Here is a 15,658-nt window from a genome sequence, read left to right as displayed (position 1 = left end):
TTTTAATTCTCCAATTGAAATGTAGGCCGTTAGGCGACCGTCACTAGACGTCATCCGCCCACTTATTCAAGAGCGCATGCGCAATACAATTTTCTGTGGATTCCACACTGCGTGCGCTCCCGTTTTACGCATGCGTTCTAGATTTAGGTAGGAATCCCTTTATACGTGGTCGGCAGCATTGGAGTGTAGCGCATGCGCAATTTAATTCCGAAACATGAACGCCCTATTGAGAGCGGGTGGGACTGCTCAAGACATCACAGCTGGCAGAACAGGGAAGTAGGGCTTGGGAGGAGTCGGCGGCCAAACGGTGAGGGAATGTGAAATATATTTTTACCGTTAAATAAAAAAAAAAACTTGGGAAATACATTAAGGTACTATTGATAAATGGTTGGTTAACTGAAATACCGGATAACTTTACCTTCACTTTAATTAAGTCGGCGGAAGATTGTAGTTTGCCATCTATGGGCTTGTTTCCATTGAGCTGTAATTAGGTTTGTGTGCGCTCACAAACCATTAAATAAGCTGTCGGAAGCAATATTGTTCACCGACTGCTTCCAACGGCCTGTTATAACTCAATTTCGGCAACCAGACTCCGGCTGCCGAAATTTTTTTCGTGTCCCATACAAAGGGGCCAATTTATGATGGCCGAATGGGGCCATATAGCCCTGTTTCCGCGCGAGCCTTCAGGCTCTCTGTAAACCGCAGTTAAGAAGCAGCGGTCTTAACTGTATCCGCCGCCTCTGTGCGGTGTACAGCAATCAACCCGATCCTAAACGATCAGGTTAATTGATACCCCCTGCTAGCGGCCGATTGGCCACAAATCAGCGATGTCTGCAGCATATCATGTCGGACAGACATTAGTAAATCTTTAAATAATACCCGGTTTCCAATGCCCATGCAAACCATTAATACAGTGTCGGAGGTTGCCGATACAAAAATTACACCCAGCTCAACTAGGTATAAAACAGGAAAAAGGTGCTTTTTGAGACCTTTTTCCCATTTAAATCTAACCCGACACGTCAAAACCCCTCTATCTGCCATCCCCCCACATCGCAATTTATAATAAATCTATTAACCCCTAATCCGCCATGCCCCCACAATGCAATCTAGCTATTTAAACTATTAACCTCTAAACCGCCATGTCCCCATATCGCAAAGTATCTATTTAAACCATAACCCCTAATCCGCCAACCCCATATCGCAAAGTATCTAAACTATTAACCCCTAATCCGCCATGCCCCACAATGCAATCTAGCTATTTAAACTATTAACCCCTAATCCACCATGCCCCCACAACGCAATCTAGCTATTTAAACTATTAACCCCTAATCCGCCATGCTCTCACAACGCAAATAACAAATCACTAAGCCACCTAAATTAACCGCATTACATAAATTAAAAAAAATCCTAAATTACCATTAAAATAATAAATCCTAAATTACAATTAATAATAAATCCTAAATTACAATTAAAATAAAAAACCTAACATTACTTTAAAAATAAAAAAATCGAAGTTTAAAATAATCTAAAATTACAATAAAAAAAGTAACATTACATAAAATAATAAAAGACCCCCTAATCTAATATTAAACTACCAATAGCCCTTAAAAGCGCCTTTTGTAGGGCATTGCCCTAAGTTAAACAGCTCTTTTACCTTTAAAAAAAACTAAGTTCCCCCTAACAGTAAAACCCCCCACCCACCAAAATAAAAGAAACCTAACACTAAAAAATCCTAAACTACCTATTGCCCATAAAGGGGTATTTGTATGGGCACTGCCCTTAAAGCTCTTTTACCGCCCATTAATTCTCTAATCTAAAAAATAAAAAAAAAAAAACATTTTAAAAAAAGCCTAAGTCTAACCCCCAGATAGGTACTCGCTGTTACTGAAGTCTGGCGGTATAGTCTTCTTCCAAGCGGCGACCTCTTCTATCTTCATCCAGGACCGCGGAACTGAAGACCGGCGACTGCGGAGTCAAGGAGCGTGGAGGATCCTCTTTGTACAATCATCGCCGTGCACTAAATATTGAATGCAAGTTACGAGTTTAAATATGGCGTACCTTTCATTCCTATTGACTGATTTGATTCTTCAAATTCAAATCAGCCAATAGAATGAGAGCTACTGAAATCCTATTGGCTGTTCAAATCAACCAATGGGATTTCAGTAGCACTCGTCCTATTGGCTGATTTGAATTTGAATATTTCCCAGAATACTGTATATGATTCTGGGAAGTATGTTAATTTTTGTCATGCTTATGCGTCCTAGCCAGGAGAGAGGTTTGTTTTGTCAAGATCAGAGGCCTTTGTTGATTTCATTCAGGAGGGGTTTGTAGTTATAGTCAAATAAGGTGTTATCATTGGCTGTGAGATAATTTCCTAGGTATTTAATTTTTTGCGTCTGGATTTTAAGGGGGTATGTCAGACTGAATTGGGTCATGGTTGATTGTGGGGTTGAGATGTTTAGGAGTTCTGATTTGTGTAGATTCAAGAGGAAGTTTGAAAGTTTCAGAGCTGGGAATGATAGGGATAAAAGAATGTCGTCTGCGTACATTGACAGCTTGGGTTCTAGCGATAAGGCAAATAGAATGGGGGCATCCCTGCCTGGTTCCATTTCTGATGTTGAACAAATTTGATAGTATACCTTTAACGCTGACTTTTGCAGTAGGGTTAGAGTATAAATAAAAAACTTGATTTATAAATTGTTGACTGAAGCGCATTTGGTGTAGTGTTGATTTAAAGAATGACCAATTTACTCAAATTTTCAGCGTCAGTTGATACTAGTACTAGGGGGGTATTCGTATTTCGGGCGTGTGTGGATATTTGTAGAATTTTCAAGGTATTATCTTTCACCTCCTACCCGGGGACGAAACCTACTTGGTCTGGTGATATAAATTTAGGTAGGTATTTGTTAATGCGGTTTGCTAAGATTTTCCTGTATAGTTTAATATCGGTGTTCAAGACGGATATAGGGTGAAAATTCTCCGGTTTGTCTGGGGGTTTGCCCGTTTTTGGGAGGACTACGATGTAGGCTGATAGCATTGTGCTTGGAAAAGGCTGTTCATAATGCATTGAATAATTGGGCGAGTCTAAGGGCGAGGATATTAGTGTAGGTTTTGTAGTATCTGGGTCTGAAGCAGTCAGGGCCTGGGCTTTTGCCCGAGGGGAGGTTTTTAATTGCTGTTAAGATTTCCTCTGTAGCGACTGGGGCATCTAATGAGCTTGATTCAGCCGGGTCTAAGTATGTTAGTTTTAGATTTGTAAGGTATTCGTTATAATTGTGAGAGATAGTATTGTGATTGGTTTGTGCCTTTGTATTTGGTGAAGGGGTTTGTAGGTTGTAAAGGGAGGCATAATAAGACCGAAATGCTTCAGCTATTGCTATGCTATCCGCTTTTGTCGCGCCTTGTGGGTCTTTGATAGTGTGTATGTGTGTTTTGAGTCTCTTGCTTTAAAGTAATCGGGCTAGGGGATGGCCTGGTTTGTTGCTGGATTCAAAAATATTGTTGTTTTAGTTTGTATGTGATTTTTTGGTGCTCATTAATTAGGTGTTGTTTAAGGTCTGCCCTTGCTCGCTGCAGGGAAGTGGTAGTTGTGTTATCTTTGGGTTGTGATTTATTTTGGTGCTATTTTTTTTAACTAAAGTATCATAGCGCGGGTGGCTTTGTTTAGGGTGGCCTTTGCTTTGATGAGTTCTCCCCTGATCACACATTTGTGTGCTTCCCACAAAGTGGAGTCTTTAGAGAGAAGTTTGAAGCAAAGTATTCAATTAAAGACTGTTCTATATTTGTTTTAATCAGGGGGTCACTCAACAATAGACCTGTTTGGTCAATGAAAAGGTAGTCAATCTGAGAGTAGGAGCTGTGTGTGTAAAATGTGAAGTTTTTAGCGTTTGGGTGATTTACTCTCCAGATAGACACAAACATTCTGTAGAAGGGTGTTAATAGTTTTGAGGTTTTTTTTTAAATGTTAGTTGATCCAGTGAAGGTATCTAATCCAATCTAGGGTCTAGGGGTGTATTAAGGTCGCCTCCTATTATTAGAATCCCTTGAAGGCAGGGTAGTAGTTTGTCTATTGCTTTTTTGAGGAAAAGGTGTTGGTTTGTGTTGGGGAGATATAAATTCATTAATAGTATCACTTTTTGTACACACACATGCTTCTTTATTTTATTTCTGTCTGTAAACCACAGCCCAATACTTAGAGAGAACAATTGAAGGTTAACATTTCATTGCTTATCTCTCCTACCTCCCACCGGAAATTTCTTTTGCAGGCTGTGTTTACACAGCTTTCCTTTATCCTTTAATTTGTTTCCATGTATCCATTTTACCTGCTGGAGTAGATTAAATTGTCTACAAATAGCTCCTTTTTCTTAAGTTCGGCATTTACAGTGAGGGAAAAAATGATTTGATCCCCTGCTGATTTTGTACGTTTGCCCACTGACAAAGAAATGATCAGTCTATAATTTTAATGGTAGGTTTATTTGAACAGTGAGAGACAGAATAACAACTTAATAATTTTAATGAGTGAAATAAGTATTTGAACCCTTTGCAAAACATGACTTAGTACTTGGTGGCAAAACCCTTGTTGGCAATCACAGAGGTCAGACGTTTCTTGTAGTTGGCCACCAGGTTTGCACACATCTCAGGAGAGATTTTGTCCGACTCCTCTTTGCAGATCCTCTCCAAGTCATTAAGGTTTTGAGGCTGACATTTGACAACTCAAACCTTCAGCTACCTCCACAGATTTTCTATGGAATTAAAGACTGAGACTGACTTGGCCACTCCAGGGCCTTAATGTGCTGCTTCTTGAGCCACTTCTTTGTTGCCTTGGCCATGCGTTTTGGGTCAATGGCATGCTGAAATACCCATCCACGACCCATTTTTAATGCCCTGGCTGAGGGAAAAAGATTCTCACCCAAGATTTGACGGTACATGACCCTGTCCATCGTCCTTTTGATGCAGTGAAGTTGTCCTGTCCCCTTAGCAGAAAAACAACCCCAAAGCATAATGTTTTCACCTTCATGTTTGACAGTGAGGATGGTGTTCTTGGGGTCATAGGCAGCATTCCTCCTTCAAACACGGCGAGTTGAGTTGATGCCAAAGAGCTCTATTTTGGTCTCATCTAACCACAACGCTTTCACCCAGTTCTCCTCTAAATCATTCAGATGTTCATTGGCAAACTTCAGACGGGCCTGTACATGTGCTTTCTTGAGCAGGGGGACCTTGCGGGCGCTGCAGAAGTTCAGTCCTTCACGGCTTAGTATGTTACCAATTGTTTTCTTGGTGACTATGGTCCCAGCTGCCTTGAGATCATTGACAAGATCCTCTGTTGTAGTTCTGGGCTGATTCCTCACCGTTCTCATGATCGTTGAAACTCTACGAGGTGAGATCTTGCATGGAGCCCCAGACTGAAGGAGATTTACAGTTATTTTGTGTTTCTTCCATTTGCGAATAATCGCACCAACTGTTATCACCTTCTCACCAAGCTGCTTGGCGATGGTCTTGTAGCTTATTCCAGCCTTGTGTAGGTCTACAATCTTGTCCCTGACTTCCTTGGACAGCTCTTTGGCCTTGGCCATGTTGGAGAGTTTGGAATCTGATTGATTGATTGCTTCTGTGGATAGGTTCCTTTTATACAAGTAACAAGCTGAGATTAGGAGCACTCCCTTTAAGAGAGTGCTTTTAATTTCAGCTAGTTACCTGTATAAAAGACACCTGGGAGCCAGAAATCTTGCTGATTGATAGGGGATCAAATACATATTTCACTCATTAAAATCCATATCAATTTATAACTTTTTTGAAATGTGTTTTTCTGGATTTTGTTGTTGTTATTCTGTCTCTCACTGTTCAAATAAACCTACCAACTGATCATTTCTTTGGTAGGTCAGACTTGCATTTTAGCCAATCAGTGCTGACTCCTAGGTAACTACAAGTGCGTGAGCACAATGTTATCTACATGGCACACATGAACTTACACCCTCTAGCTGTACAAAACTTTCAAAATGCCCTGAGATAAGAGGCAGCCTTCAAGGGCGTAGAAATTAGCATATGAGCCTACCTAGGTTTATCTTTCAACAAAGAATACCAAGAGTACAAAGAAAATTTGATGATAAAAGTAAATTAGAAAGTTAAAATTGCATGCATTATCTGAATCATGAAAGTTTAATTTTGACTAGACTGTCCCTTTAAAGTCACGTCAGTCATCATTTACATATCATATATTACTGGTCCCTGGTAATGAGATCACGTAAACTAGCGCATGCATCAGTGAGTAACCACGAGAAATATAATCCATATCCAATTCAGGCAGTAAAACTGGGAAGGCTTTTGCAAGAAGATCCAGTGTCTATTCTGTATCTTGTTACATAATAATAAAATAAGGGTCAAAATACTTTAAATTCTAGGCAGCTCAGTTATTTTTTTGGAGAAAACATTCATTAATAGTGAACCCAAAAGGCTATGAAATACATATGTGTTTAATATTATGTATTGTTATGTATTCCAAGTTTCCTTAATTATCATCTAGGTACTAAGTATACTATCGTACCAGATCTGCTTTAGAAAACACATTTCAGGTTTGATTCATGCAAGACAAGCTACAAACTGAGAGGGAAAGTGATACTTCTTATTTTATAGCGTAAAGAGGCAAAACAGTAACTGGCCTTTAAGATTGTAATATTGAAAGCTTTTGCTATATAATTATACTATCTCATTGTCCCCTTTCAAATAATTTAAAGGGACAGTCTAGTCAAAATTAAACTTTTACAATTCAGATAGGGCATGTAATTTTAAATTTTTAAATTTACTTTTATTATCAAATTTGGTATTATTTGCTGAAAGCTAAAGCTAGGTGGGCTAATATGCTAATTTCTATGCCCTGAAGGCCGCCTCTTATCTCAGTGTTTTTTGACAGTTTTTCACAGCCAGACAGTGCTAGTTCATGTGTGCCACATAGATACCATTGTGATCACTCCTGTGGAGTTACTAATGAGAGGTCACTGATTGGCTAAAATGCAGTTCTGTCAAAAGAACTGAAATAAGGGGGTAGTCTGCAGAGGCTTAGATACAAGGTAATCACAGTGCTAAAAAGTATATTAATATAACCTTGTTGGTTGTGCAAAACTGAGGAATAAGTACTAAAGAGTACTAAAGAGATTATCTATCTTTTTAAACAATAACAATTCTGGAGTAGACTATCCCTTTAAATCTGATAATTGTGTGCTTTCCAATTTCCATGCAGACTTCACAAGCCTAACCCTGCTGTATTATACATGGTGAATTGGCAATTGCTGTAACTGTCCCTTATTGGCCCCAGCAGCGGGTATAATATTATCTTGCTTTAAAGGGCCACTTAAGTATCATTATTTTTATATGCACACTTTCTGAGGCTCCAGTATATATGTATATGCATTTTGTGATTGGCTGATGGCTGTCACATGATACAGGGGGAGGGAAATTGAATTAACTTTGAAATTTGCCAGAAAATATTCTACTGCAGTGTCCTTTGATCAGATATTTGTTCATTATTAAGTTCTACTTTATTTAGTGGTCCTTTAAATAAATATTACACTCTCCGTTGAGTTGAATATTCAGTAAATATAGTGATCTCCAGCATTTAGTGGCTTAGCTCCATAGGATAAATTAAGAATTGTAAGTACTTTACCCACTGTAAAGCCTTTGAATGCTAAGCAAAACACATTTTTAGTTTATATATTCCCTTTCGCACACTGAGAATAAAATATATACAGCTGTTAAATGAAATTAGGCTGCTGCTGTGTAACATTTTCATGATAGCTTTTACAGTGCCTGGAGCATATGTACATATGCCCTGTGCAGCCACATTTAAATACTCCACATGCTCAGAGAGCTGGCTGTGACATATATTCTTCAATGATGATAAAAAATAATTTATTGCCAACACAGAGGCCTTGATTCAGATGCCTGTGAAGTTGCCAAGGGTCTCATTGTTGCTTTTGCCTATCTATTCCAGCATTTTGTTAGTGGGCATTCTGCAGCTGACATCTTTATTTGTCTTAAGTGCTCATTATCTCGCACATCAAACAGGAAGCACTATCAAGGTGGAAAAACCATAATTAAAGCTCTAACACTTAGGAAACACTCCTGTGAAACAGTTTATGTAAATGTTTGTTATTATAAAATATTTGCATGTCTGTTTTGTTATTGTGAAGAATAAAACGTGTCTCAAGCGGGCTGGTCATAAGTGTTCTGGAGTTTTCTAAAGGTGTGGTCTGAATACTTCATGTATACTTAGGCCCAGCATGCAGAATTCATAAATACTCTGTTGCCCCTGTGTAGTAAATTGTCCAAGGCCCCATTGGTCTTCCAGGACACTAGGAGATTTCCCAGTGGGCCGCAGCAGACCGGCTACAATTTAAAGGGGTGGTGCTGCTAGTCAGTCATTGCAACTGTATCACCTCTCTTTTTTTTTTCTCTTTGAGCTACACAAATTAAAGTCACAGAATTTCCTTGTACGTTTTGTTTCCTACACCATTTAGTACCCCTCTTTTGAATGGGTTCTAGTGTCAAGTCACATTATGAGACATAGTGGCACACTATGAATAATCATTTTCAGACTGTGAAAGTGAGTCATGGATGAAATAGGGTTGTGCCTGTGGGGTTGAATTATTAAGCAGTCGATGCCCCATCATTTCTGGTCGGCCAGGAACGGAAGTTAAAAAGCAGGGGCTGTAACTTCTCTGCCACCTTTTAGGTGGTGGACTGAAATAATCATTGAAGGGCCCTGCTAGCGGCCATTGAGCAGGGGGCGGCATTGCGCAAGCATTTCACCAGAAATGCTTGTGCAATGTTAATTGCTGAGAGTTTACGCTGTCAGCATTTAGTGAGGTTGAGTGGACATGATTATATACAGCCAATTATGTCCGGTCGACCATTAATAAATCTATCTCTATATACAGCATATATATTCAATGTTCTTCATTGACACTCAGGAACCAGTTTCTGCGGACTGTGTGAAAAACTACGGCTCCAAAGACTATCCACTTTAAAATAGTGTGGGACTATCTGAGAGAGACATACACACACACACACACACACACACACACACACACACACACACATACATATATATATATATATATATATATATATATATATATATATATATATATATATATATATATATATTGAGATAAAAAACATTCTCACTCCGGTTTCTATAAGTGGAGATATATATGTCCCACTTACATATACATACATATATATATATATATAGTGGTATATAAAGTGTCTACAAATATACCCACACAAATCTCTAAAGCGCTGAATACAATCACCCTCTTGTTTTGCATATATATGTTTTATTATAAACTAATATAATTTAATTCTGAAAAAGAAAAAAAAATGGAGGAAGGAATATATCAGTAATCCCCTAGAAAAAAATGAGGTGTGTGCATTCTACAGACTCATCGGAAAATAGGGCTGGTCTACAAATGTTTCCAGGGCTGCTTTTTATTTGATCTTGTCTTTTTACTCACTCCTATTTTCTTTTTATTTCTCTGTTTTCTTGTTTTCTATTTTTTGCATGTGTTAGATTACACTGTTTTAGAGTGGGTGTATTTTTTCAGTTTTTATCTGTTTTCTAAGGATTTGAAGGTGTATTTTTGTGATGCTGGTATCCTTCACAGTGGATATTTTTCTGAGAAGTGAACAATTCTTAGATAGATGTAGCCCCAATTGATTATAACGGAGGTTAACCCCTTAAAGACATGGATGAACCCTAAACATCCCATGTCTTGAAAGGGACCCTAAATATCCCTTGTCTTTAAAGGGACACTGAACCCAATTTTTTTTCTTTCATGATTCAGATAGAGCATGCAATTTTAAGCAACTTTCTAATTTACTCCTATTATCAATTTTTCTTCATTCTCTTGGTATCTCTATTTGAAAAGTAAGAATGCAAGTTTAGAAGCCGACCCGTTTTTGGTGAACAACTTGGATTGTTCTTGCTGATTGGTGGATAAATTCACCCACCAATAAACAAGTGCTGTCCAGTGTACTGAACCAAAAATTGTCTGGCTCCTTAGCTTAGATGCCTTTTTCAAATAAAGATAACAAGAGAACGAAGAAAAATTGATAATAGGAGTAAATTAGAAAGTTGAATCACTAAAGAAAAAATTTGGGTTCAGTATCCCTTTAAGGGTTTTTTAGACCTGTTATAGCTCAGGCCTATATCCCCCAGGAGACATTCAGCAATATTGCAGTCAGTGAGAGCCAAACTATTTTAACACCCAACAGTGAAAACAGCAGCCGATATACAGGTTATCTTTAAGGGGTTAAATCACAATACATGGCGTTGTTACAATTTTTTGAATTTGCAATGTTGTGACAAGTTCCCCCCCACCCCAAAATATATTAGTTTTAAAAGATATTTATTGAGACTAGGCTAGTGTATGCTCTCTGAGCAGGGTTTGTTTCAAGGTGCATGGGGCATATGTACATATACTCTCTACATATACTTTCTATAGATAGTAAAACCTAACACTGAAACAGTCATATCTTTTACTGGAAGCAGCTTTGTTAACAGTAAACACCTTGTAATTACAAATACATTTCTGTTGTGTTGCAATAGAATAATATATCATCTAATATATACTAGAGTTTTTACTACAGAATATTCTCAGCAATATGATAATATAGTTAATATACTTAGAAAACACTTGCACATATTATCAGGGGATCAGGTATTAAAGTCCATGTTTAAAAAATGCATTTGTTTCTAAGAAACCAAAAACATTGGCTTGATCATTATCTCCAAGTTTAGTGAGAAATATCAACAGGGCTAGAATATCAAATTGGTTGAGTAGGAAAGGCAATTTCAAATGTGGAAATAGGAATTACAACATCTGCACATGTGTACTAACAGGATATACTTTTGTATCAGGCTATGATAGTAAACAATATAACATACATTTATATGCCAACTGCAAAACTATGTTTGTATTGTGTCTTTTAACATGTAATTTATGTAAATGTCAGTACGTGGGAAAAACCTCACGAGAAGCTAGAACTAGATTTGGGGAACATGTCAGGGATGTCAAAAATTACAATATAGATTCTGTAGTAGCAAATTATTTTAATAGCTTTCATCTAACTAATATAGCAGATATGTCAGTACAAATGATAGATGTGGCAACTATTCCACCTAGGAGGGTAACAAACAGAAAATTCTGGATAAGAAGGAATTATTCTGGATTTTAAAGTTACGCTCACATGTACCACTAGGTATGAATAAGGAATGTGACATTAACTATTTTATAGATAACTGAACCAGTAACTCTTGGGTTCCTGTAGTAGTAATCAATATTATAACTGATGATTTGTAAATGTGTTTTATACATGCTATACACTGCTTTAAATATAGCTTCACTTTAATATTCATCAATAGTAGTCATGATAAGGATTGAGTCATGACATATTTGTTTATACATTTTCAAACAAAAAATTATTGTATATACAACTGTGTCATATACACATATATATATATATATATATATATATTAAATTTGGTATGTATGTTTTTCTAAATAATGTTTATTGAATTGCCGGTAAAGGGTTAAATTTGCCTTATATATTATATGGGCTCCCTTTACCTGTACATGTCAGCCTATCAATAAGCGCCACTAGAGGATGCAAAACGCGTCAGACCGTCTCCCCCATGTCTGTTGCTCTGCCTATCTGATGGTATTTTTTAATGGATTTTTCAATAAATGGATGTTTTTATACTTCACACTGAGTAGTGCCGGCACCTTTTTGTTCGTGTGGTACTGATAGCGATGTGATCGGCCGCAAGCTACGGCACTCCATATTGCATGTCTAGGATTGGATGAATTTTGACACTGGGTTTCTGGTTCCGGGTCTGATGCTAGCTGCACGCTGTGGAATTTGTCTGTTAATAAGTGTATATAAACATAAATAATATGTATTTTAATATCACCATTGAGCTAAAAGCTAAACACTAATACAGAAAGAGAAATATTGTTTAATTGCTGAAGTAATATGCATTTTAGCAGCATTGATTTTAAAACGTTTCTAATCATATTTTGTTCTTTATGTTAACAGGAAAGGATACAAATCTGACGCTACCTCAGCTATTTTATTTGGCTTTTTATTATTTATTCTTCCTGGAAGGAAGCCCAGATGGCTGTGCTGCAAGTCAAAGGGTATGTTTCATGTTGGCGCTTTGGGAGCACTGAGAAGAGATAAATTAAATTCTAGAGCATTTCCATTAATAGCTAACAATAGTGTATTTTCCTGCATGGGAATTAAATAATACTGAGCCTACAATGCAATTGTGTATGTTTAAAAACTGAGTCATTATTTGTGACAGAAGATTGTAATTTATCTCTTTATTTCAGGATACTGAGTGTAGCTATAACTCCTTCGCTACTGGGAATTTCAGAGAAAAACTTGCCCAAAGTACCCATTTTTGCTATCACTCCGTTTAAACAATAATAGACCCTTTTTTTTTATTTACCTATGAAAACTATATATATATATATATATATATATATATATATATATATATATATATATATATATATATATATATATATATACTGTGTGTGTGTGTATATATATATATATATATATATATATATTTTTAAAGGTAGAAAACACAAGGTATTGATCTAGGTCCATTTTGGTATATTTGATGCCACTATTTGGCTGCCAAATACGATCATATAAATTTGCACATTTTGGGTTTCTCACTGAAATTATTTACACACAACTACTGTAGTCATAAGACAAATGGTTGTAAAAGTTTCTCTGGGGTCCCTTTTGTTCAGAAATAGCAGACACGCATGGCTTTGCAATTCACTTTTGGCAATTAGAAAGCCACTAATTGCTTAAATCCTTGGCAGTGAAGGTGTTAATCAGCTATCTTTTAAGGTTAATTCTTCCTGTAGTGTAGAGATTACCCTCCCACCTGACACTTCCCAACCATGAGCACACTCTGCTAGCTAACATTACAGTACATGGTATAGCTTCAGATTGCTTTGCAAACCAGCCCTAGACCTGCAATGTTAAAGGCCTCTGTTGATTTTAAACCCAGATTATAGCCTGTATTCTTTGAATACAGTTTTTTATGAATGGGGTAGATTTACTATCAGTCGAGCGGAGATGATTCGCTACATGTCCACTCGACATCGCTAAATGCCGTTATCATTGCACAAGCATTTCTAGTGAAATGCTTGTGCAATACCACCCCCTGCTAACTGGCGGCCAATCGGGCGCTAGCAGGGGCTGTTCTCTTGGTATTCTTAGTTGAAAACTAAACCTAGGAGGTTCATATGCTAATTTCTTAGACCTTGAAGGCCGCCTCTAATCTAAATGCATTCAATAGTTTTTCACCACTAGAGGGCATTAGTTCACGTGTTTCATATAGATAACATTGAGCTCATGCATGTGAATTTACCATGGAGACAGCTCTGATTGGCTAAAATGCAAGTCTGTCAAAAGAACTGAAATAAGGGGGCAGTCTGCTGAGGTTTAGATACAAGGTAATTACAGAGGTAAAACGTGTATTATTATAACTGTGTTGGTTATTCAAAACTGGGGAATTGGCAATTAAAGGGACAGTTTACAGAAAATGTTTCTCCCCTTTAATTTGTTCCCAATGATCCACTTAACCGGCTGGAGTGTATTAAATTGTTTACAGGTAGCTCCTTTACCCTTATATTGGCATTTTAAATAGTTGATTTAGCATGTGGTATCCCCACCTATTCTGAAAGTTTGTGGCCGCGGGTCCAAGCTATAGATAAGCTTTGTAAACACAGTAGAAGAGATTACACTCCTAGTGGGATATAGCAGACATAAGGTAATAAAATTTTGATTTTCCATTGTTCTCTCTAATTACTGGTGATTGTTTTATGGACAGATATAAGATAAAGAAGCAGGTATATTTACACAATGTGATACAGTAATGAGATCTGATTATACCTACAAGCTCAACCCATTTTATTAGGTTGTGGCTTCAAAACACAAAATAAGAGCTTTAATATACACAAATAAACCTTAAAAAGCTAATTTTCATACATTTTTTACTCTGCAGTTGGTAAAAAAAGCAATTGTAAACACATTAAGGGAAAAACAATTTTACAGTATACTGTCCCTTTAAGGGATTATCTATCTTTTAAAACAACAAAAATTCTAGTTTTGACTGTCCCTTTAAGTGTGCATTTTTTAAGAAAATAAATCCAAATTGTTGAAAACATATGTCCATCTTTTATATCATTTTTAGAAAAGTCAAACACTCCCACTGTGACTGAATGTACGCCGATGATTACGTGGAAGGAATTTGAAGAATGTATACCGTGGCATATTGTCATTTTGGTTGGAGGTGGTTTTGCTCTCGCTAAAGGTTGTCAAGTAAGTTCAAAATATTAAAGTGCGTTCCTCCTAAAATAGGTGGTCATATCGTTTTTTTTTTCTTTTTTAAATTTCAAAGCGATCCGACAGTGACCACATTAGAAATGGATTCTGCTGAAACGCTGATAGCTTTTAGAAAACACAAATAAAACAATACATGTTCTTTATGTGAGCTTGCAATACATATATATTTAGAATTTTACTTATGAAGTAATAGATTACTAAGTTTGAACTGCTCACCTTTTGCATAACAATTTTCTGATGTTAAAACATAACATTATAATCAAGAATTTTATAAGATCATACTTAAAGGGACAGTCTAATGTAAAATTGTTTTTCTCTTAATGTGTTTCCAGTGACTTGTTATACCAGCTGCGGAATATAAAATGTATAAGAAATTACTTCTTTATGTTTTTTTGTATATGAGATAGCCAATTTTGTTCTTGGAAACCACAACCCATTAAAACGGGTTGAGCTTGCAGAGAAATCAGATGTTTTTATTTTATCATTTTCTGTACACACACACATGCTTCTTTATAGTATCTCTATCTGTATACTAAAGCCCAGTACATACAGAAAACAATTTAAAATTAACATTTTATTCCTTATCTCTCCTTCCTCCCACTGGGAGTGTAATTTCTTCTGCTGGCTATGTTTACACAGCTTTTCTATAGCCTATACTTAAGTACTTAGAAACTTTTCGTTTAGGTAGGGATACCATGGGCAAAATCAGCTATATTAAATCCCAATATAATGGTAAAGGAGCTATTTGCAAATAATTGAATACACTCCAGCAGGTAAAATTGATAATTGGGAATAAACTACATGGGAGAAAAATGTATGGTAAACTGTCCCTTTTAATTACATTTCTTGGTTGTATTTACCTGTTCTGTGGTTGTTGTTACCCAAAAAGTGTTTAAAGTGGATCACATTGGGAAGCAACATTGCCAAACAGATACAAATTCTACCTGCTCAATTAATTTAAAGTTAAAAAAATAATAATAATTCAATGATAAAAATTAGCCAAATCCATAACCCAAGAAATGCATCTGTCCACTATACCGATAAAGCCGGTTCAAATATCTTAGAGACATACACACATGACTATGGTTTTTGAACACAGCAGGTTAAAGGGACATTAAACCTAAAAAATATTTCATTGTTCACATTAGGTAAAGGTTTGGAGCTTTAGGTGTATTAAAGGGACATGATTTTTTTTCAAGAGTCAGAAAAAGCATGCAATTTTAAACAACTT

The 15,658-nt window shown here is 36.7% G+C and overlaps 1 protein-coding gene across 1 annotated transcript in view; it reads left to right on the top strand.

Moving 5' to 3' along the window:
• Positions 1 to 15,658, top strand: part of LOC128666040 (solute carrier family 13 member 1) — a 135,003-nt gene that overhangs the window by 101,144 nt on the left and 18,201 nt on the right. Inside the window, exons 12-13 of the mRNA XM_053720405.1 lie at positions 12,094 to 12,194; positions 14,276 to 14,403. Coding sequence (XP_053576380.1) covers positions 12,094 to 12,194; positions 14,276 to 14,403 — 229 coding nt within the window. The remainder of the gene's footprint in view (positions 1 to 12,093; positions 12,195 to 14,275; positions 14,404 to 15,658) is intronic.

The sequence above is a fragment of the Bombina bombina genome, chromosome 7 (genome assembly GCF_027579735.1).
Source record: "Bombina bombina isolate aBomBom1 chromosome 7, aBomBom1.pri, whole genome shotgun sequence".
Classification (NCBI taxonomy): domain Eukaryota; kingdom Metazoa; phylum Chordata; class Amphibia; order Anura; family Bombinatoridae; genus Bombina; species Bombina bombina.
This window is presented reverse-complemented; position numbering and strand designations above follow the sequence as displayed.